Here is a 24,529-nt window from a genome sequence, read left to right on the forward strand (position 1 = left end):
ACACACACACACACACACACACACACACACACACACACACACACACAGAGTCTCATAAATAAACTTTTTTGAAGTACTGTGGACTAAGATTCAGTCTTCCATACTTTTTTCTCTACCATACCAAATGGATATGACATTTTAGTAGATTCAACCAACAGCCATGGGAAGTATTGGAGAATGCAGAATGCATAGTATATAGTCCCTGCCCTAAGCTCTTGGAACTGAGAATCTAAGGGATAAAAACAAGTACAGATATAGTCCAATTATCTCATTTTTTTTAAACAAATGAGGAAAAATGACAAGAGAGGTGAAGTGACATGAGCCTCATTTCCCTCTGAGGTTGATTCAGCAAAAGCTAGAGCCTGTTTAGATGAACATTAGCAACGGAAACTTCAGCCTACAACAAAGGGGTGGAGGAATTTGTTTTTAAAAATACTTTGATAACAGTGTTTCAGTATAAATGATTTTCTTTGTAAACCTTTGCATTTAATTTCATACATTAAAAAAAAATTTATTCTGAGAAAGCATCCATAGACTTCACCAGATTGTCATAGACTAGGGGTAGGGGTCCGGGAGGAAGGAGTACAGCATACAAAAAAGGTTAAAAACCTCTAATCTAAAATGATTTTTAAAAAATAGGCAAACAAAAAATGGAGTCCTTTCTATTTTCATTCCTCTAGTTTAAGGACTTATTACTGCTCCATGGGACTCTTACAAGAAACTCACAATTAGGCTTCCATATTTAATCTCTCCATACTGCTTACTGTCTGCGTCTTTTACTATTTACTGTTTGTATTATACTGAAGTTGTGGGTATAGGCCTGTCTTATGGTGTGTGTGTGTGTGTGAAGAGTTCTTTGAAAGAGGTAGACAAAGGCAGAAATTGAAAGAGAGGATTCATAAACCTGCTTTTCTTTAAAGATCAGGTGAAGTAAGAAAGTATCCAGCTAAAAGGGCCATACAAATGTCATTTCTTGGGCTGATGTTTTGCTATTTCCTAGAGAAGGAATGGTGGTTAAGTAGATAGTGTGCCAGGCCTGCAGTTAGGAAGACTCATCTTCCTGAATTCAAATCTGGCTTCAGACCCGTACTATCTGTGTGAGCCAGGGTGAATCACTGTTTGCCTCAGTTTCTCCATCTGGAAAATGAGCTGGAGAAGGAAATGGAAACCACTGCAGTCACAGAGAGTCAGACATGACTCAACAACAACAGCAACAACAACAACAACAAGAGAAGGAATGTTTTGGGTCTTCTGACCCCCTTCAAAAAGAAAAACAAAACAAAACAAAAAAAAAAACGAACAAACCAAAAACCCAGAAAACAAAAATCCAGCATCAGCTAACAATTACTGAGTGACCTGAACTACTGAATAAAATTTGTAAATCCCCGCCCTGACAGTTTCATTTAGTGTTCCGTAGGGGCTTCTTTGGCTATTTTATTCACTAGTATTTTCTGAGCCCCTGTATGCCACTGAAAGGAGAATAGTTGGAATAGGAGGTCTGAAATGTGTGAGACCAAAGAATTTTCGTGGTCACTTGGAGTCTCTCATAAACTGAATTAACCAGCCCCAAATAATCAAGTGTAGGCTGTCCTTCTGGCTTATATTGAAAAAAATTGCAGAAAACATAATGGGGTTTTATGAGTGGTTTTATAATCACTAGAGAAAAGCATTATATATGTGTGTATGTGTATATATTCAAATGATTATAAAAAAATCTAGGAAATGTAGCAGGGCCTTTTTTTTAAAATCATAAACATGGCCATATGGATGCTATTCCATTTCCACATCAAATAGCATTTCTATTTTGAATTAAGGCATCCCAGGCTTACGTATACTAGACTTTCTAATACTGAGTTACACAGTAGTGGCTACCCCAAAGAACAAGACCCTAATTCAGGTACCTTAGAGAATTAGATATATTGCCAGGCCTTTACCTCTTAAATTTCTACACAGACATTTCTTGTTTTACGTAAGAGAACCTTTCTGCAGACCTCTAAGTAAAGTGATTTTTACTTAGTGTGAATTTTCCTGGGGACATAGAGAAGGAAGTGGGGGGAGGGGCAGGCAGGGGGCTTTGTCTTATGGAAGGAGAGAGCTAGCATATGGTTCAACACCTGAGGAACTGCTGGGGACAGAGAAGTGAGAGCAGGTGGAGGAACAAACAGGTTGGGGTGGGGGACAGGGCCAGCCAGGGTGTTGCCAGCGACAGACATGCGGAACCTGAGCCTGGGCAGACAGAAGGCAGAGACAGGGCACAGACAAGTGAGCTGGTTGGCACATCTGAGCAAAAGTCTTCTTTCTTGTGCCAGAGGCCTCAATCCCCTATCAGCAGCAGTAGTGGTGGTGTTCTTTTTTGGGGGGGGGAGGGTGGAGGCTCCTGAGGACCTAGGGCTCTGATTCAAATGGACACAGAAAGAGGAATATTTTTTCCCAGCCTTTCCCCAACAAAATTGGGCAGAGCTATTAGGTCACTTAAGCCTGGTTTCTAGACTAGGGTATTGGATTACTAACAGTTCTCACTTTACATAAATTTGCATTATAAATAATTCTGAAAGAAATCCCCATTCCGACAATGCCCTCATTAACTTTATTGTACCATGCTGTCTCTCTGCTCCTGTCTCTCTAGTAGGTGATCTGCAGCCTCCACTCCCCACTCCACCCCACCAAAAAAATCTTCAAGTAAAAGCAGAAGACAACCGCCATATTTACTTTTTTCAAAAAATAAAAATCATTTATTTATTTATTTTAATTTATGGAATAAAACAAGCATTTCCATAACACAGTATAACAAAAAAGATGATTGCACACAAAACCACAAATCCACTATGTACAACTTGTTATTCCTTTTAAAAATACGACTAAGTTATCATGTAAATTTCCTTTTTCCCCCTTTATTCTTCTCCCTCCACCCCTCTGCACACCCCAGAGATGGCTGCCATTAGACACAAATAGGTATACGTATGTAAAATTATTCTGTACATACTTCTATTTATCAGTTCTTTCTCTCAACGCAGATATTACAACAATATTTTTTCTACTTTCCACTGTATTTTTCCATATCTAAATCTATATGGGTAGTGTAGGTACAGTATAAAGTAAAGTGTGCTATATTTGGAGAAACAGGAACAAGTCTGGAATCATAGCTCTTCTGCTTACTACCTATATGGTCTTAGGTAAATCTTTTCAACGGGCCTCAGCTCCCTTCTCTGTAAAATAAAGTGGTTGAACTAGATGTTCTTTAAAGTTTCTTGTAGTTCCAAACCTATGATTGTTTGTTTTGTTATCCTAATCTTAATAAAATACTTATTCATTGATTAGTAATTTTGGCTATGTTATGGATGTTAGTGAAAAGTGTACCAGGCTTGTTCAGAAAACTTGAATTTTTGTTCCTGTTCTGTTATATACTTGGTCTTAAACCAAATGGGCATTTAAACTTTCCAGACCTCAATTTCCCATTCTGTAAAATGAGAATATATAAATTCATACTTGTTGGGGTTATTGTGAAGAAAGTGTTGTGTTTTTTTTTTTTTTGTTTGTTTGATTGTTTTTGGCTAGGCAATGGGGTTAAGTGACTTGCCCAGAGTCACACAGCTAGGGAGTGTTATGTGTCTGAGCCTGGATTTGAACTCAGGTCCTCCTGACTCCAGGGCCAGTGCTCTATCCACTGCACCACCTAGCTGCTCCAAAGAAAGTGTTTTTTAAAATGCTATCCATAGGAGCTACTCCTATTTGTCTGGGAAACTAATCAACTCTTATATCATGATTCTGTGGGAAAATACATTTCATGTCAAATGGACTAATATACTTTGGAAAAACAACCAGCTTGTAGTTGGGGAGTACACATTCATTTTGACGTTAATAATAAGTCATTGATGTGATAGGATGGAAATTATTTTCAGTGACTATTTTATTTGTGTCAACATTACTCGGTATAAGAATTACTCGGTATAATATGATTATAAATATTAAGAATACTCTGAAGATACTTTTAAAAGTAACAAATTAGTTATGTATTCTTTTATATGCTTTTACAATTCCTTTAGGATTTGTGGGAAAGTGAACATTTGACCTCTTTGTGATCAAAGGTTTGAGAGTTGTCACTTCCTTTTAATCTTCTGGAAACTATTCCAAGATTTATTTTTTAAACCATACACATTGTATGTGCTAAAGAAACTGATTCATGGATTTTACACATACCACAAATAGTTGCCATTTACTTCAAGAAATTTAACTATAAAAACATTGAATTGAAATTTATTTTTATTAATGAAAGTACTATCAAAAGTCTGATAGATTCTTTCCATATTCTTTTTATGGAATATCAAATACTACATGTTGAGATTTTAAAATCTGGATTTATCCTCAAGAGACCCAATCAAATATTGCTACTACTTTAAGTCCACCTATATTGGTCCATTTTGGGTGAAAAGAAAATTGACAAGGAAAAATTGTAATCTCCTTTTAAGATGGGTGACTCTATTTTATTTCTCTTTGGTTCTTACTTCCGCTACCAAATGTGTATCTGTATATTCCTTTGTCTCACTTAAAAGCTTTTTATTCATAGATAATTTTGTCTCCTGACAATCAAATTAGCTAGATGATGGCTTGCCAGGTGTCATTAAGTACTTATAAGTATCACTTTCCTTGTTGATTGAGGCAATTTTTAGTCTCTTTAACCTATTTGCTCTTTAATAACAAGTATCAGTCATCCTATAGTTCCGAACAACAGTTTTAAGTGAGTTATCAAAATAGGTGTAGCAGCTTATATAGTTTATCCAACACCTTTGTAGAGGTAGGTTATTCTACTTCAAATTAAAACTGTAAATTAAAAAAAATTAAGGAATTGAGTAGAAATGGCAATGCATGAAACTTTCTTCAAATTCTAGCAGTTTGCCTTTACCTAGGTATTGATCAAACTATATTGACATTAAAATGTTAAATTGGAATTTAACATAATTGTAACTGGCAATTTAAATTTAATAATTTTCTTTTCATTGATAAGCCAAAAAGGCTTTTATACTTGTTGTAAATTCACAAAAATTTAAAACAGATAGAGAAAATATTTAATTTCTTCTTCTTGAGAAATCCTAAGCTGTGAAAATAGTGAGAGAGAACAAACTACTAAGAAGAAATCCTTTTTTTTTTTTTTTTTAAGCTAAGCTGGGATGATCGGGAAGCTAAGTATTTTTGGCACACTTGCTAATGTACATTTATTATTCTTTATTGCATATTTCTTTTGAATTGGGTAAAAAAAAAGAAAGCCCCAAAAAGCAAAATACTCTCATGGCGCATCTGTATGACCCCAGCTTTATGACAACATAGGTATAATTTGACTAGAGGATGTGTTCTTTTTATGGTCAAACTATGCATACACAAGAATACCCCAACCCATGCTATTAATTGTTTCTACAGAAACACAATACTAAGTAAAGCAATATTATTATTATTAACATTATAAAAATAATGTTACAAGTGTAGAGAGAGACATTAAAACCATGTTTGGTTTTAAGGTATTTACAACATTGATTGGGGTCAGTGCTATGTATGTACGTGGGATGACTGTGATGATGCTAGGTTGCAGTATCAAACAATTGACCTTACAGAGCAAGTCTTGGGACTTGTCAGGAAAGTTTGAGACATGATGAAGGCAGATGGCCCTCTTGAGATTTCTTCTATCTCTCATTCTATAACATACTATGTTCTATCAGGAGTAGGAGGATCAAAGCTATTTCCAGCATAAACAACTGGGGTCTGTCATTATTCTTAAACCTGTCTGTGCTCTTTGAGCTTGAGAAGAAATGTAACTTCCCACAGCCAGAAGCATAATCCATGCCTCACCCTTGAGGCTAAGCCAATATGAATTCCCTTGTAATTCTTCCAGATTTAGAAGGACCCTTCACGAAACTGCTGGACTTGTAGCCATAGGACCTAGATTTAAATTCTACCTCTGATGCTTACTCTGTGGATAACTAGCCAAGTCAAACCTCCCTGAACCTCAGTTTCCTTAGAGAGAATTGGGATAGCCTCTGAGGTCCCTTATACTTCTATGTCTCTGAATCTATAAATTAAAAAAAAAACTAACTTTCTTTTTATGAATATAGTTGACATATAATTGACAACAAAAGAAAGATAACTATTTTAAAATTGGCTGTATGTGGAATATACTCAGCACATTTATTTGAAGGAGATAAAATTACTTTTTAATTTGTTAGAACCAACTTGACCTTCACATGCCACATCATTCACAATTGAAAAATAATATTTTTAGATTTACCGGGGGGGGGCAGAGCCAAGATGGCAGAGTAAAAGCAGTGATTTGCTTGAGCTCTCCCCCAAACCCCTCCAAATACCTGTAAAAAAGGGCTCTAAACAAATTCTAAAGCAGCAGAACCCACAAAAAGACAGAGTGAAATAAATATCTAGCCCAAGACAACCTGGATGGTTGATCAGAAAAGTAAATTGCACCGGGCAGGGAGAGGAACACAGTTTGGCATGGGTGCGCAGGCAAAACAGGCCTCAGTGAACCTGCAGCAGCCCTCAGAGGACTTAATCACGGTCAGCTGTGGCAGCTTCCAGACTTCTCAACCCACGAACACCAAAGGCAACTTAGAAGGTCAGTAGGAAAAATCTGTGACTGTGGTGAGAGAGAAGCTTGGTCCAAGCCCCAGTTCCTGTGCACACCCCGGGGCCGGTGGATGCTTCCATAGCTGCCAGCGCATAGATTGAGGGGGAATCAAGTGGCAGATCAGAGGGGGATTGCAGGGATTCTTTGCTGGTGAAGGATTCTCTTGCTTTTCCCGTGCTTGGATCTGGGTCACAGTTCTGGGTGGCACTCCTGGGGCAAGGAGGAGTGCTGGCATGGTGGAGTTTGTAGTGGCTGTGGAGAGGAAATCCTCCTCAGAAAGGAGGAGAAAAGACAGAAGAGAGTGCTTGTGGTCACTCATAAACCAGAGCATGGAATAGGGAAGGAGTCCTTGCCCCTTATCATATCACATAGTAGGTACATAGTAGGTGCTTAATAAATGTTTATTTAGGGGCAGCTAGGTAGCCCACTGGATAGAGCACCAGCCCTGGAGTCAGGAGGACCTGAGTTCAAATCTGGCTCAGACCAGACACTTGACATTTACTAGCTGTGTGACACTGGGCAAGTCACTTAACCCCAATTACCTCTCAATAAATAAATAAATGTTTATTTATTATCACATTTTATGCTCACAAGAACCCTGAAAAATAGGTGCTATTATTATCCTCATCTTAAAGATCAGGAAAATGAGGCAGGTAGAGGCTAAGTGACTTGACCCAGGGTTACCCAGCTAGCAAGTTTCCAAGGCAGGATCTGAACTTCATAACTCCCAAGTCCAGCACTCTAGACACTAAGCCAATTTGCTGCCTCAAGCACGGAAAACTTTATGTGATCTGATGCAGAATGATGCAAGCAGCATCAAGAAAATAATGTATACAATAACTACAACAACGTCAATGAAAAGAACAACTACAAACAGTCAAAAGTGAAGGCTGCAAAATTACAAAGAACAAGCATGGTTCAAAAGAGGAGATGAGACTTTAGCATTAACTATCCCTTTGTAGGTATAATGATACCTCTAGTACTTATCTCACACCACTCTTGTGAAGATTGGTAATTTTTGTAAAGTATTTTACCTGTCTTAACATGCTATATAAATGTCAGCCATAGAGTATGTATTTCTTGAGGGCAGGGCCAGTTTTCATTTTTGATCTCTTCAGCACTTTGCACAGTATGTGGCACATAATAGAAGCTTAATAAATGCTTGTTAAATTTCCTTGAATTATTATTATTGTCCTTAAAATTAGGTTACTAATACAAACAGTAGACCTTGCTGCTTACCTAAGTTAATAGGATCTCACAAGCATATTTTCAGGAAAGTTTACACTCTATAAATGATTATTCTATTATTATTAATAGTAGTAGTACTAAAAAGTACCGAAAGAGCATATAAATGTGAATTGTTACTGTTGCTATGGTTGTTATTATTATTATTGAATATGGTTATACCCAAGATATGACTGGTCAGCCTTCATTTTACCATTTAGAAAGTTACGTAATATGCTATAGTAGCTTTCTAATACGATTTTAGAATGAAGAAACTTTCCCATTAATGATTAAAATGTCTATCAGGAAGGCAATTAAAGGGTTTTTCCTCTTTGAACACACACACACACACATACACACACACACACAAACATAGTATTTGTTGTTGTTCATTTGTTTCAGTTGTGTCCAACTCTTTGTGACCCTATTTGAGGTTTTCTTGTAGTAGTTTACCATTTCCTTCTCCAACTCATTTTCTTTCTTTTTTTTATTAGTTTATTTTGATTTATCAACAATCACTTCTATAAGCGGTTTTTTTTGGGGGGGCCATACAAAATGGGGTTAAGTGACTTGTACAGGGTCACGCAGCTACTAAGTGTTATGTGTCTGAGGCCACATTTGAACTCAGATCCTCCTGACTCCAGGGCCGGTGCTCTACACATTGCGCAACCTAGCTGTCCCCTCCATAAGTTTTTGAGTTTTAAATTTTTCTCCCCTTCCCTCCATACCTCCTTTCCCAAGACAGCACACATTCTGATATAGGCAACACATATATATATTCCTATTAAACATATTTCCACATTAGTCATGTTGTAAGGAAGAATTAGAACCAATAGGAGGAACCACCAGAAAGAGGAAGCAAAACAAAACAGAAGAAAAAAAAAAGAGCAAATACTTTGCTTCAATCTGCATTCAAACTCCATAGTTCTTTCTCTGGATTTGGATAGCATTTTCCATCATGAGGCCTTTGGAGATGTCTTAGATCCTTGCATTGCTGAGAAGGGCTAAGTCTATCAAAGTCAGTCGTCGCACAATGTTACTGTTAGTGGGTACAACGTTCTCTTGGTGCTGCTCACTTCCCTCAGCATCAGTCCATAGAAATCTTTCCAGGGTTTTCTGAAGTCTGCCTGCTCCTCATTTCTTATAGCACAATAATGTTCCATTACATTCATATACCACAACTTGTTCAGCCATTCCCCAATTGATGGGCATCCCCTCAATTTCCAATTCTTTGCCACCACAGAAAGAGCTGCTATAAATATTTTTGTACCTGGGGGTCCTTTTCCCATTTTTATGATCTCTTTGGGATACAGCCCTATAAGTGGTATTGCTGGGTCAAAGGGTATGCACATTTTTATAGCCCTTTGGGCATAGTTCCAAATTGCTGTCCAGAATGGTTGAGTCATTTCACAACTCCACCAACAATGCATTAGTGTTCCAATTTTCCCACATCTTCTCCAACATTTATCATTTTCCTGTTTTGTCATGTTGGCCAATCTGATAGGTGTAATATGTTTGATACCTCAGAGTTGTTTTGATTTGCATTTCTCTAATCAATAGTGATTTAGAGCATTTTTTCATATGACTCCAACTCATTTTCTAGATGATGAAACTGAGGCAAACTGAGTTAAGTGACTTGCTCAGGGTCACACAACTTGTAAGTGTCTGAGGCCAGATTTGAAATCTGGAAGATGAGTCTTCCTGAATTCCTCCCTGGTACTCTATCCACTGTGCCACCTAGCTGCCTTGTATATATAGTACAGGCAATATATGTGTAGTGTAAAATATATATTTATACATACACACATATATGTGCATACACACACATATATATTACTGTATGTAGTGCAGGTTTTATATATATTTCAGATATGTGTATTTTAAATATGTGTATATATATTTATATATATGTATTTTATATATGAGTATATATATGTATGTATATATGTATGTGTGTGTATATATATGTGTGTGTGTGTGTGTGTGTGTGTGTGTGTGTGTGAGTGTGTGTGATATATCTGAACAAGGGAAGAATCCAGTGTGGAGTATCTTAATCTTCCACAGTATCTCTTCAAAGAATTTTAATGTATTTTTCTCATTTTAAGCCTTACTTTTGTCAATCACATTAAATTCATTGAAGTGGCTAAATTATATAGCCATATTAGGGTCTAAAGCAGGTTTACAAATAGGTATGTATCAAATATAAATAAATGAAGTCCAATCTAAGAACAATTTAATTGGGAAGGAAAATAGGAAAGTTTGAGCAGAGGGACTGGATCATAAAAGACCTCAGGGTTAAATTTAAAGACTCTAATAAAAAATAAATATGGATGTATAAATTAGCTTGGGATTTGTCTGAATTACCAGTTCATCCTCCTACTTTGTTAACTCTTTAAAGATTTTTGAGTCCTGTTTATCTACAGGTTAGCCTTCAACAGCAGAACTAAAAGTCAGAGATTTTGAAGATTTAAAGAAGAAATAATAAAAAATAATTTCAACTTTATATCTTATGTGTCATAGATATGCTGACTGTCATTACTTTCTAAACTTTAGATATCCTTGTACCCACTTTAACCTCTAGCATTCATTCGTTTGTTTTTTCCCTGATGGGACAACTATTGCGAGTTCAGATTTTTGCCATTCAGCTGTGATATCCTATGTGAGGCTGCTTTCATCATTGCTTCCCAAATACTGATATTGTTACATGGGAGGGTGCTCTGCACTAGTGTCAGGGCCTGAATCACTAGTGGGTCTCACTAACCTCCACCCATCTCAAATTCCCATTCTCTCCACGATACCAGAAATCCACTCACAGCTTTCTGGCATTTCAAACCCAAATATCCTACCCTTCCTACACTTGGGAGTACTGGAGTTCAACATATGGAAATGCCTTCCCTCATCTCTTTTACCCACATTTACTTTCAGGGCTTCTCTTCAGGAAAAATGCTCTCATAGTCAGTTCTCTGTCTCTCCTTTCTTTGTGTTTATACCTTTGTCCTATACACTTCTCCATCCTTCTGAATCCAAACAAACGCTGGCTAAAGTCTTAGGTCCAATCTTTAACCCCAGGCTGATCGCCAGCTTTTAAAGAGTCATCTTGATTCTACTTAAACAGCCCAGAAAATAACTAGCAATTCTATATACTTGAAAGACCTTGCCTCCTTCCATTCACAATTGGTTGCCTTTCAGCTTGAATACCATTTTTTCCCTTCCCCCTAAAAGGGTTAACACTATGTTGAAAAGAAGACAGTAAAGGATTTAATATATTAGTGTAGTAGCTTAAGTCCCAAATCCCCGTACCCCCTGACAGCAACTGTGTGTGTCACCCTAATTCAAAACACTTGGAAAATACTCAATCTGTAAAGTTACCTTCTTTTGGGCAGGAAGACAGAATTAAGAATTCCTGGGTGTTTTGGAGTACTAAACCATAACTGCTTCTCTCCGCACTGTGCTGTTGATACCCTTACTTTGTAATACATTTAAAACTTATAATGCATTTTCCCATAAAAACAATGTTGTTACATGATAGCTAGGTTTATTTGAAGTGACAGCCCACCTGTCATTAGACTTTTGCTGAGCTCTAGTGTATTTGATTTGTGTATTATTTAGTGTTGACTGTCTCTGCCTCTGGAGTCTTTTCATAGTTTGTGGATCTGCTGCTTTGACTTCCTGTACACAGGAAGGTGTTTTGCCAAGAGCTGCACTCATCCATGTTTCCTAATTGTGAGCAGTGTCATCTGTCAAGGCTTTCAACTTGTCACAAAATGCTTCTGCAGATTGTCCTTCAGTGTATCATTGAATCACTTCCTTTACCCAAGCTGTGTCTTCCTGTCTCCTTTGAGATATACTGATTGTTTTGCTGTCCTGGTGCTATATTAGTTGTGTTACCTGGTAATAGGACCCATCAATCACTGCTTAGGATTGAGAAGTTCACTGTGTCAAGCACCAACATGTCCAATCTTCAACAAGAAATGGGCTTTGGAAAGTGGAGGTCAGTGTATGATGATTCCTGGGGAATCCTTTTATTCAGTATTTTAATTATTTGTCTGTTTCAATAACATGCTATGGCAGAATTTTCTATGCAGCCAAAAGCAGTCCTTGAACATTCCTGTAGGACAGCCCTTTAAAAACCCCCAGTCTGTAGAAAATTATAATTCATGTATACTCAAGGAAAAACAAAAACCAAACATACTAGAAAAAAATCATTCTTCTAACCACATAAAAACATTTCCAGCCATGATTTGTGAGTGATTTATGAGCTCTCCCTTGTGGCAGTTTATTAGAACCACTTGGAATAGCAAAAAGAGCAGTGACAAGAAACTTAATAGTGTTCTTGGCTTAATGTAGTGTAATATGGTGGCTGGCCAGTCTAATGCAGGATTAGTCTGCAGTATCTTATCTGCTAAATAAAGGGTAATAAGCATAATCCAATATCACCTCTGTTTTTCTTTTACTTCAAGTAGCTGAAATTGCTGGTAATAATTTTTTTAAACATATGTATGGCCACCTTCTATGCCCTCTAACTATGATCTAACACGGATGCCTTGTCAAGTCTTCGCAAACAACACAGGCTTCAAATACAGATCTGGTGGCTGACTTGTGTTTGTCTGCCTTCTGAGGACCAGTCTAACAAATTTGGCGGAGAAGCTTAGCAGAAGCGGATGATTAACAGGATATGAGGGTTATATTTTGGAGGGAAGAATGGAGAGGGAAGTGTTATCACACACAAAGGAGAGGCAGTATATTAAGAAAGACAAGAGCTAGCCTGGGAGTCAGAAAGACCTGGGTTCAGTCAGTCAAACAGTAAACAGTATGTGACACCTGCTGTGTGCCAGGCTTCGTGCTAAGTGTTGGGGACACAAATGCAAATGAATACAAAGACAGTTCTTGCCCTCAGGGAGCTTACAGTCTAACGGAGAAGACACACCAAAGGAAAATGAAAAGTTGGACTAGGAGTTGGGGTGTAGATGGTTAGGAGGGGGAAAGAAAATATCTGATGTGGGGTTATGATAGAGAGTTACAAAGAAGTCTAGAAGCAGTGTAACTGGTAGGAAATGTGGAGCTTTATACCTTGGCTTTCTGATCCTGAGCTAGAGGGGCAGAGTAGGTACCCACTCATTCTCATGAGTTTCCTACTTAAATCAAATCACAGGTCCCGTCAAGAAAGAAACAAAATACACTCCCTCCTCCCCCTAAATGAAGACTATTAAAATGGGGTTTTTGCAGTCTGTATTGGTTCAGGGAGTAACTAGGGCCATGAAATCATTTGATACTTTGAAATAGTAAATACAGAGTAATACTTTGAAATAGTAAACAACAGATGTAAAGAACATGATTTTATACCTCAGTAATTTGATTCAGTGAATATTTATTAGTTGTCTGTTATGTGCGAAGCTGGAAACCTAGGCAATATGCAGTCAAACACAAAGTATAAGCCCCTGCCCTCAAGAAATTTATAGTCTGCAGTGAGGATATTAATAATAATAATAATAAACATTTATTTACTTCGTACTGTCAAGCACTGTGCTAAGTGCTTAACACGTATTCTCTCATTTATTTTTTACAACCCTGGGAGGCATTATTTCCATTTTACAAATGAGGAAACTAAAGCAGACAGGTTAAGTGACTTGCCCAGGGTCATATAGCTAGTGTCTGAGTTGTTGTTCACTTGTCTGTGTTTTGTATGACTCTTTGTGACCCCATTTGGGGTATTCTTGGCAAATATGCTGGAGTGGTTTGCCATTTCCTTTTTCAGCTCATTTGACAGATGAGGAAACTGAGGCAAACCGGGTTAAGTGACCTGCACAGGATCATGCAGCTAGTAAGTGTCTGAGACCAGATTTGAACCCTGGAAGATGAATCTTCCTGACTCCAGGCCTCCTCTCTCCACTGTACCACCTATCACCATATACTGCTGGAACAAAGAATAAAGTTCTAAAAGTTTTCAGCAAGAAAAATCAACTTAGGAGATTTATTGAGAGTTTATAAGTTAAATATTTAGCTACAACTTAGAGTGGTGCTTAAAAGTATTTATTCTACCTTCAAGAAGGAAAGTAGTATTAATCAAAATTATCTTTTCATTTCCTGAAGAATCTTAGCTTTAGACCATGGGAAATGATACATTCCAAAAATGAATTGAGACCTTCCAAGTCTCTTAGACTTCATGACTTGATGCTTTCCTTAAGTGGTAAATTCAGAAAAAAGATCAATGAAAATTAAAATGTCTCTAAATATGTCTAGGAAGAAAGACACATATACAGCCACAACTAAATTCTCTTAGCATGCTTCTTGTGTTTTCATTGTGTGCCGTTTATCAGACATTGCTACAGTTATGATTCATGATTCACATAAGCAGTTTCTTTTATTTAGAGTGTCACTTCCCCTTATATACTCATATAATGAAAACAGCAAACTATTGTCAGCACACAAGTTGTTAGGTTCACATGCAAAGTTATTTTATAAGGGTTTAGTAAGAATATTTCATGTACTACTTATAAAAATGAACCACAACCAGATGGGTTTATTACTTGTTAATTGAAGCCTAAGAATTCCGTATACAGTGAATTCTCTTCCTTTTTTCTTCCATTGCCTCCCATACAATAAGAAAGTCTCAAGAATTCAGTAGGCAATTAAATTGTACAGATCTTCTTGATTGCCCTTGAATTTAATTCATTGAGCATATGTAGACAAAAGCAAAATTTGTATCTCCAGGGCCTTGCCTTCTTGCTCATCATTCTTGCGTTTTTAGCTTTTCCTGATTTTATCCCTTCTGCCTCTTAATACTTTTTTCCCCCTCTCCTTTATTGATTGTTTTCTCTACATTTCCTCCAATAGCTCCTCAGTTCTACTTTCATCACACTTACATTCATTCAAGTATACAGAAAGAGAAAAAACAAAACAAACCTTGAAAATAAAGGAAAAAAAACATGAAAAACAAAAGGCGGCTGAAATAGAAATATGAATTCATCTGAAGAGTTAATTATAAAGAATTTTGGTCAAGATGGCTGCATGAACATGAGGCAGACTGCCCAGCTTTCATATGCCTATTCCGGTAAAATTCAGAAGTTCATACTAGACTAAATAATGATTAAGGAATCCAATGAGAAACTGGAAGTCCAGTAGACTTAAATTCATTGGGTCCAAAAAAGAACTCATTATCTTTCTCCTAAACTCTTCCTTCCCTATTACTGTGTAGTGCAACACCTCCCAGTCCCTTATGCTCATATGCTAAGATTTGACCTTGACTCTCTCTATCTCTCTATCTCTCACTCCCCCCTTTCCCACCACCATAGCCAACTTATTGCCAAGGTCTATCAATTTCATCTTTGCAATGTCTCTTGAATATGCCCCCTCTCCTCTGACACTGCCATCGCTCTAAAGCAGGCCCTTATCACCTCACATCTGGATTATTTCAATATCGGCTGGTGCTTCTATTTGCCTCAAATCTCTCCCCACTGTCATCCATCTTCCAGTCAGCCACCAAAGCACTTGTCACTTCCCTACTCAGTAAACTCCATCGCTGCTAGGAGAAAATGCAGATTCCTTTGTTTGGCATTCAAAACCCTTCATAACCTAGCCTTTCCAGTCCCCGATATATACTCTTCAACCTACCCTCCTGGCTGTTCCACACACAAGACATTCTGTCTCTTGACTCTGGGCTTTTGCTCAGGCTTTTCCCCTAGTGCCTGGAATGCCCTCCCTCTTCTGGTCTGTCAATCTACCTTGCTTCCTTTAAATCCTAATTAAAATCCCACCTTCTTACAGGAAGCTTTCCCTAATCCCCACCCCACCCCCACTTAGTTCCAGTGTTCTTCCCTCTTTTAGTTATTTCCTGTTTATCCTGTATATAGCTGGCTATTTATATATTTGTTTGTATCTTATCTCCCTTGTTAGATTGTAAACTCCTTGAGGTCAGGGACTATTTTTTATCTCTTATTGTTTCCTTATCATTTAGCACAGTGCCTGGCACACATAGTAGGTGTTTAATAAATGACTGAATGATTAATGTATGGAAATGCTCTTTTTTTTGGTGTTTCAGTTTAAAATTTTTTTAATGAAAGAATTTAATAATTTTATTTCAGGGTTGTTCTTAAGCTTTAGTCTTTTCCCTTAGATCATGTCTGTACAGCATTCATTTTGACAGAGATTGAAGCATTGCATATGAATGTAGAATGTTGTTGTCTTAATATATAAATCAATCATTTACTTCACTTCTCTCTGATGAAAATGTTTCATTTGTACCAGCCTAGTTTTCTGTGTTGAGAATAGTAGGCTTTTTCCAAAAACATCTTCCTTCTATCCTACTATCAGCTCAGATTCAATATGTCAAAAACTAGGGTCATCATTTTATCTGCACCTTCCAAACTTCTTTATTCAGTGTTCCTATTTCTTTTCGTGATACCAGTACTTCTGCCAGTCTTACAGGCTGAAATTATCTTTGATTTTTAAAATTCCTTGTATTCAATTTGTCACCAAATGCTGTCATTTCTTCAAAAAAGTATCTCTGGTTCTTGGCTTTTTATTGTTTTCCATTGCCACCACCCTAGCACAGTCTTTAGCTTACTAAAACAACTTCCTGACTTGCCATCCTTCCCCAGTTTCTTGCCCACCATTCCATCTTTCACATTATTGTCCTACTTTTCTTCTTCCTTAAATATCCCTTCTATCATGTCTACCCTCTGTTAGCTCCCTAATCAACTTTGTGTGGCTTTTAGTTTCCTCCATAATTTGGACCTACTCTACCTCTTTAACCTCATTTTCCCAAGACATACTCTATTTCAGTCAAGCCACTTTACTTATTCCCATGTAGCTCATGTTCAATCCTGCCTTTCTTGTTGTTTTGTTTTTGGTGAGGCAGTCGGGGTTAAGTGACTTGCCCAGAGTCACATAGCTACTAAATGTCAAGTGTCTGGTCTGAGGCCAGATTTGAACTCAGGTCCTCCTGACTCCAGGCCCAGAGCTCTATCCACTGCGCCACCTAGCTGCCCCCAGTCCTGCCTTTCTTACATCAATACATATCATACATATGTCCCCCAAAGTTTTCCCTAGTTTGACTCCCACTCTTCTTTCCCTTATCTGAATTATCCTAATGTGATTATAAGCATATACGTGACATTGTCCAGACTTTGTATAATAATGGCATTAAACCATCATAACCAAATTCCACTGTAATGTTATCCTAAAATTCAAATGGCATAGAATTTTCCTCTTCTATCTGTCTTTGGGAAATCTTTGCCCTCTACCATCAGAGCAATGAGTAATACAAATAATAGCTGGTGTTTATATAGTGCTTTCAGCTTTTTGTGTGCCCTATGTAGTATGTAATTGGCATAGGGATGGAGTACGGGATTTGAGTCAAGAAGAACTGTGTTCAAATCTACTGTCTAATATGTGCTCTTTGCATGGACCCTGAGCAAGTCAATTATCCTCTCAAAGTTTCATTTACTTTTTCTGTAAATTAAAGATGTTGGACTAGTTAACCTCTAAAGACCCTTATAAGTCTAAATGTATAATAGATAAAAATAGCTAGCATTTATCCAGCTATTTAAAGTTTGCAAAGCACTTTATGAATATTATTTTATTTTATCCTTACAATAATCTTGGGAGATCCTTGCTATTATTATCTTCATTTTTAAATGAGGAAACTGACACAGGTACAGGTTGACTTGGCCATTGTCCAAGGCCAGATTTGAACTTACATCTTCCTGACTCTTTTTCCAGCCTTCTATCTACTCCAGCATAGAGTTGCCTATAATCCCATGATGTCTTTTGAGGCTATAATATGCTGTCAAGTAGGTATTTCATGTATTATTATCCCTGTCTTACTGAGGAGGAAACAGACTCGAAACGGTTTAATGACTCTAAGGTGGTCATACCCTCTCAATGTCGGGATTTTTGAACCAAGATCTACTGACTCCTAGGTTTAGCTATATGCCACACTGATATAGACTGGAGTAGTTTGATCAGGAGTCTTTAACATTTACATCAGTTAGAAAATTGCTGCTGGGAAAATCTAAATAAGCACCAGTGAATCACAGATATTAGCTCCTCTGAATAGAGAGTATTACCCTTTATCTACCCTCTTTGCATCTTTGCCCTTTTCATGCTTCAAGGTACCATGGGTACCTCCGAGGGCAAGGATGCAGGGAGAGAGCTTGCCAGCATTAAGAATTGCTCTTTTCTTCCAGGATGCCAGCCTTTAAGGATTTGGTTGAATATTTGAGTGTCAGAACTTGTTGTGTCCATGAAATAAGGGAAGAGTATAGAGTATAGTGCACTTGAGGTAGAAGGATCAGTATAAAAATCTTTCTCTCTGTCTCTCAGCTGAGATATATCCAAAATTAGTTTTAATCTTTTTATTGTGAATTTTGGCAATGCAGAAATGTAACTACTATTAACAATAGAGTTCACATAGCATTAAATGGAACCCACCACCTTAGGAAGTTTCATCTAATATTTTTTTTTTAAGCATAAGAGGGATGTGTTCATAACGTTAATATTACATAGTTTAGCACTTAATTTCCCCCCAATTATTTCAAGTATATTTTATTTCATATCCCTATCTTGAAACAGATATTAAGCTTCTCAGGGAAAGCAGCACACCATAAATTTCACTTATACTCTCGATAGCTCCTAGCCCACTGATGGGCATAATAGCCTAATGTGCTAGGTAGATAGCCTGTATTTTCAGTAGGGACTTGATGGCATCTCAGCTTTAACCATCTACCTCCTATCTCAGGAACACATGGAGATACAATTCAGTGCAATGGGCAAAATATTAAATAGAAACCAAATGAAGTAGAATGTTGTATAGGAGAATATGAAAGATGAGGGAAGGTAACATAAGCCAGGAATTAATAGACATAATTTGTAGATAGACATTTGGAAACTGTAATAGTATTTCCTTCTTCCTACTCCATTCAATTATCTTCATGGTTCTAACGAGTATTGATATTTTTTGCTTGTTGTGCTAGTATTAAATATATTAAGAACTCCACAGGGATTTTGAAAGAGGTGACCATAGTGACAGCATCTGTGATGTCACCTTTTACCAATGTATAAATTACACTTTATATGTAGAGTTTATTATCCAACATAGAATTCAGGCAATCAATATTTGGGACCAGTTGAGTGAGTTAAAGAGACCAATTAAAAAAGTCATAACTAAGAATGAACTATTTTACTATGGAATCTACCTGTCCTTCTTAAGTAAAACACAAATATGCAGGCATTTAAATATGTGTAGAAAACATGTTTGATCTCTGATTTTACCATTCATTTCCTAGGATCTTTAAATTATCCCACATAATAGTTTTGGAAGGATATACACACATATATGTATTTATGTGTATATGTATTTGTATATACACATGTATATATATACACATATACATATATTTGTGTGTGCATAATATATACCCATCTAGTCCTCATATTTCACTTCAGAGTTCCTTTAAAGATTTCTGTTCTGATTTTTTTTTTTTAATTGGTGAAAGGTAGAAGCAAATGAAGATAGGTTTTCCCAGTGTTGAGTATTTCTATGCATTGCCTCTATAATTGGGGATTGTAAAAATCTTAGGGGTAGGGTTTCACATGAACTCCTGTGTCCACTGGATTGAACTGAAAGGACTCCGTTGCTGTGTTGCTTCTTTTGAGTTTCCTTCCAATTTTGCAATGAACAAGGTATCTAGTCAACACATCTTATGTGAGTATATGGCTATAATAGCAGGGGGATTCCCAGACTTTAATTGAATGGAGTATGATAGAATAGTGGGTAGGAGATGGGCGATTAGTTGGTTAGGAGAACCATAATATTTTCCAGCCTTGATACTTCACAAACTAGCTTTGTGACCTAGGGTGAGTTACTTAACTTTTTTGGTCCTCATCTATCAAATAAGGAGGTTGAAATAGATGAACTCTTAGGTCTTTTCCAGCTTCTTTTGAATTTCAGTCATTTTAAAATTAATTTCTTTAGTATGTTATCCCCGAAATTCTTGTTTATTTTTGTTTCACAGTAACTATCTTATTAAATCATTTGTTCTTTCAAACAAAAAAAGTCCATGTTATGAAGTTTGTCCAAACTGCTTACATTTGGTTTTGGGGGTTGGAACACTGGTAATGACAGTATTAATCAAGTCACTTGGATAGGAAATATGTGAGAATATTCAGGGAAAATATAAGTTGAATGTAATTTACAAAAATCAACAACTGTGATCTATTAATTCTTAAAAATCAGCATTCTATAGCTGAACAAGGAGTATTTGGATTCAGTTTGAGTGAGTTTGAATTTACTTTTGTTCTTGAACTAATTAGTAATGGAAATTACCTGGGAATTCAGTACTCATATACCTCTCTCTGAGTTTATCCCTAGACTAAGAGATTGAAGCTTCAAAATGAATCCCAGTGGTAGTTCTTACAAGGAGAATAAAAAGCCATACATGCTTGATGGTTCAGGTACATGAGTTTTTAATATGTCACTGTTTTGCATTTCAGATTCAAAACGCTAATGATGTATTAATAGCCCCACTGGAGAAGTTTCGGAAAGAACAGATTGGTGCTGCAAAAGTAAGTACTGTTTCTTTTTGTTAGTCTGTACTTCTGTGGTTCTATTATTCTTCTTCAGCTATCTTGTGTTACTTGATAGATAACACAATGCCAGACGTTAATGCTTCTGAGAGTAGAATGACTACTTTAGCTATTTTGAACATTATCTTATTTTCTTGAAAAGAGGATTATGTTGTAAAAACAGGTGCTCTCAGCTCAAAACATTTTTCCGAGGAGTAGATTATAACTTATTTTTTCCTTTTGTACAAAATTCACTCTTCTAAAAGAGGAAAAAATGATATGACTTTTCATGTTTTAGGCTTCAAAGGATAGATTCCAGAGAAATCAGTCCCTATGCATGTTGAAAATCAGGCAGTAGTTTTAAGTGAGTAAAGTAAACCATTTTTAAAATTTTAAAGTTCTCTACAAATGCTTGGTACTGTACTTATTAATGTATCCTCTGCATTTCCATTCTATTTCCTTTTTACTAATGGAAATAATTTTTTGTAGGAATTTTGGGTTCATTTTCTATAGCTAGATTTCCTTAAACTATCTAAAGAAGAAATTCTATTTTTTTTGTTTCATTTTTATTGTGAAACTGGTTATGAAGAAGAGGAGTGACTTATGGGTGTTGAAGAGGCTCATGTAACTTTTATGAATAGAAATAGTATTAGAGATTGGACCTGTGATTTTATTCATATAGGGAATTCCCTGGTGAGTAACTTCCCTCTACCATTGCAGGTTGACATCTTCTCTATATCTTATCATCTTAGATTTAGGGCACTGAGAGGTTAATTGACTTCCACATGGTTATGTAACCAGTAAATGTTAGAGGAAGGACTTGAATCTAGTCTTTCCTGGCTTCAAGGACAACTCTGTCCACTATGCCACAGTTTCTGTGGGCCAAATAAAATTTTTGCTGCTTATTGATTTTTGGAAACTAGTCACTTTTCTTTTCAATTTTCTTTTATTTTTATTAAACAATTTATTTATTAATTTTTAGTTTTCAACATTCACTTCCATAAGATTTTGAGTTTTAAATTTTCTCCCCTTCCTACTTCTCCTCCCCCAAGACGGCATGCAGTCTGATATAAGCTCTACTTATATGTTTGTATTAAGCATATCTTCACATTAGTCATGATGTAAAGAAGAATTAGAACCAATGGGAAGAACCACAAGAAAGAAGAATCAAAACAAAACAACAAAAGAAAAGAAGAACAAATAGTATGCTTCCATCTGCGTTCAAGTTCCATAGTTCTTTCTCTGGATGAGGATAGCTTTAATATAAATCCTTCCAGTTTTTTTTTGAAGTCTGCCTGCTCACCATTTCTTGTAGCACAATAGTATTCCATTACATTTATATACCACAACTTGTTCAGCCATTCACCAACTGATGAGCATCCTCTCAATTTCCAATTCTTGGCTACCTCAAAAAGAGCTGCTATAAATATTTTTGTACATGTGGGTCCTTTTCCCATTTGTATCATCTCTTTGGGATACAGCCCCAGAAGTGCTGTTGCTGAATCAAAGAGTTTGCAGAGTTTTATAGCCCTTCAGGCATAGTTCCAAATTACTCTCCAGAATGGTTGGATCAGTTCACAACTCCGCCAACAATGCAATAGTGTTCCAATTTTCCCACATCTTCTCCAACATATCATTTTTCCTGTTTTCTCATGTTAGCCAATCTGATAGGTGTGATGTGGTGCTTCAGAGTTGTTTTGATTTGCGTTTCTCTAATCAATAGTGATTTAGAGCATTTTTTTATATGAGTATAGATAACTCCGAAAACTGCCTATTAATATCCGTTAACCATTGGGGAATGGCTTGTATTCTTATAAATTTGACTCAGTTCTCTATATATTTTAGAAATGAGGCCTTTATCAGAGACACTGGTTGTAAAAATTGTTTCCCAGCTTTCTCCTTCCCTTCTAATCTTCGTTGCATTGGCTTTGTGCAAAAGCCAATTTAATGTAATCAAAGCCATCCATTTTACATTTCGTAATGTTCTCTATCTCTTGTTTGGCCACAAATTCTTCCTTCTTCATAGATCTGATAGGTAAAGTATTCCTTGTTATCCTAGTTTGCTTATACTATCCATCTTTATATCTAAATCGTGTACCCATTTTGATTTTATCTTGGTGTAGGGTGTAAGATGTTAGTCAATGCCTAGTTTTTGCCATACTATTTTCCATTTTTTCCTAGCAATTTTTGTTAAATAATGAGATCTTATCCCAGAGGCTGGAGTCTTTGGATTTATCAAAAAGTAGATTATTATAATCATTGACTGTTAGTTGTGTCTTGCATACCTAGCCTATTCCACTGATCTACCACTCTATTTCTTAGCCAATATCAGGTAGTTTGTATGATTGCTGCTTTATAATACAATTTAAGATCTGGTACAACTGGGTCACCTTCTGTTGCTTTTCTTTTCATTAGTTCCCTTGATATTCTGGGCCTTTTGTTCTTCCAGATGAATTTTGTTACTGTGTTTTCTAGGTCTATAAAATATTTTTTGGTAGTTTGATTGGTATGGCACTGAACAAGTAAATTGATTTAGGAAGAATTGTCATTTTTATTATATTAGCTTAGCCTACCCATGAGCAACTGATATTTTTCCAATTATTTAGATCTGACTTTATTTGTGAAAAGTGTTTTGTAATTGTGTTCATATAGTTCTTGGGTTTGTTTTGGCAGGTAGGCTCCTAAACATTTTGTAATGTCTACAGTAACTTTAAATGGAATTTCTCTTTCTATCTTTTGCTGTTGGGCTTTGTTAGTAATATATAGAAATGCTGATGATTTATGTAGGTTTATTTTATATCCTGCAACTGTACTAAATTTGTTTATTATTTCAAATAATTTTTATTTGATTCTTTAGGGTTCTGTAAGTATACCATTATATCATCTGCAAAGAGTGATAGCTTTAAAATGGATAACTTTGATTACATTAAATTGAAAAGTTTTTGCACAAACAAAACCAATGCAACCAAGGTTAGAGGAAAAGTAAAAAATTGGGAAAGAATTTGTACAACCAATCTCTCTGATAAGGGCCTCATTTCTAAAATATATAGAGAATTAAGTCAAATTTATAAGAATACAAGTCATTCCCCAATTGATAAATGCTCAAAGGATATGAATAGGCAGTTCTCAGATGAAGAAATTAAAGCCATCTATAGTCATGAAAAAATGCTCTAAATCACTATTGATTAGAGAAATGCAAATCAAAACAACTCTGAGGTACCACATCACACCTATCAGATTGGCCAAGATGACAAAACAAGAAAATGATAAATGTTGGAGAAGATGTGGGAAAATTAGAACGTTAATGCATCGTTGGTGGAGTTATGAAATGATCCAGTCATTTTGGAGAGCAATTTGGAACTATGCCCAAAGGGCTATAAAAATGTGCATACCCTTTGACCCAGCAATAGCACTTCTAGGGCTATATCCCAAAGAGATCATACAAATGGGAAAAGGACCCACATGTACAAAAATAGTCATAGCAGCTCTTTTTGTGGTGGCCAAGAATTGGAAATTGAGGGAATGCCCATGAATTGGATAATGACTGAACAAGTTATAGCATATGATTGCAATGAAATACTGTTGTGCTATAAGAAATGATGAACAGGCTGACTTCAGAAAACCCTGGAAAGACTTGTATGGTCTGATGCTGAGCAAAGTGAGCAGAACCAGGAGAACATTGTACACAATAACAGCCACGTTTGTGCAATGACTAATATTGATAAACTTAACATGATCTAAGACATCTCCAAAGGCCTCGTGATAGAAAATGCTATCCACATCCAAAGAAAGAACTATGGAGTTTGAATGCAGATTATTTGCTATTTTTTTCTTCTATTGAGTTTTATTTCCTCTTTCTGGTGGTTCCTCCTATAATTCTTACTTACAACACCACTAATGTGAAAATATGTTTCATAGGAATGTGTATGTATAGCCTATGTCAGATTGCATGCCATCTTGAGGAGGGTGGTGGGGAGGGATGGGGAGAAAAATTTTAAACTCAAAAGCATATGGAAGTGATTATTGATAAATCAAAATAAATTAATTTTTAAAAAGAAAGAGTGATAGCTTGCTTTCTTCTTTGCCTATTCTAATTCCTTCAATGTCTTTTTCTTC

At 36.4% G+C, this 24,529-nt stretch overlaps 1 protein-coding gene across 3 annotated transcripts in view; it reads left to right on the plus strand.

Moving 5' to 3' along the window:
* ARHGAP42 (Rho GTPase activating protein 42) overlaps positions 1-24,529 on the plus strand; it is a 383,988-nt gene that overhangs the window by 193,316 nt on the left and 166,143 nt on the right. For all 3 annotated transcript variants that reach the window (XM_027849544.1, XM_027849543.1, XM_027849545.1), the window contains one exon: positions 20,342-20,413. In XM_027849544.1, the coding sequence (XP_027705345.1) occupies positions 20,342-20,413 (72 nt within the window). The remainder of the gene's footprint in view (positions 1-20,341; positions 20,414-24,529) is intronic.

The sequence above is a fragment of the Vombatus ursinus genome, unplaced genomic scaffold (assembly GCF_900497805.2).
Source record: "Vombatus ursinus unplaced genomic scaffold, bare-nosed wombat genome assembly UNPS02007612.1, whole genome shotgun sequence".
Classification (NCBI taxonomy): Eukaryota; Metazoa; Chordata; class Mammalia; order Diprotodontia; family Vombatidae; genus Vombatus; species Vombatus ursinus.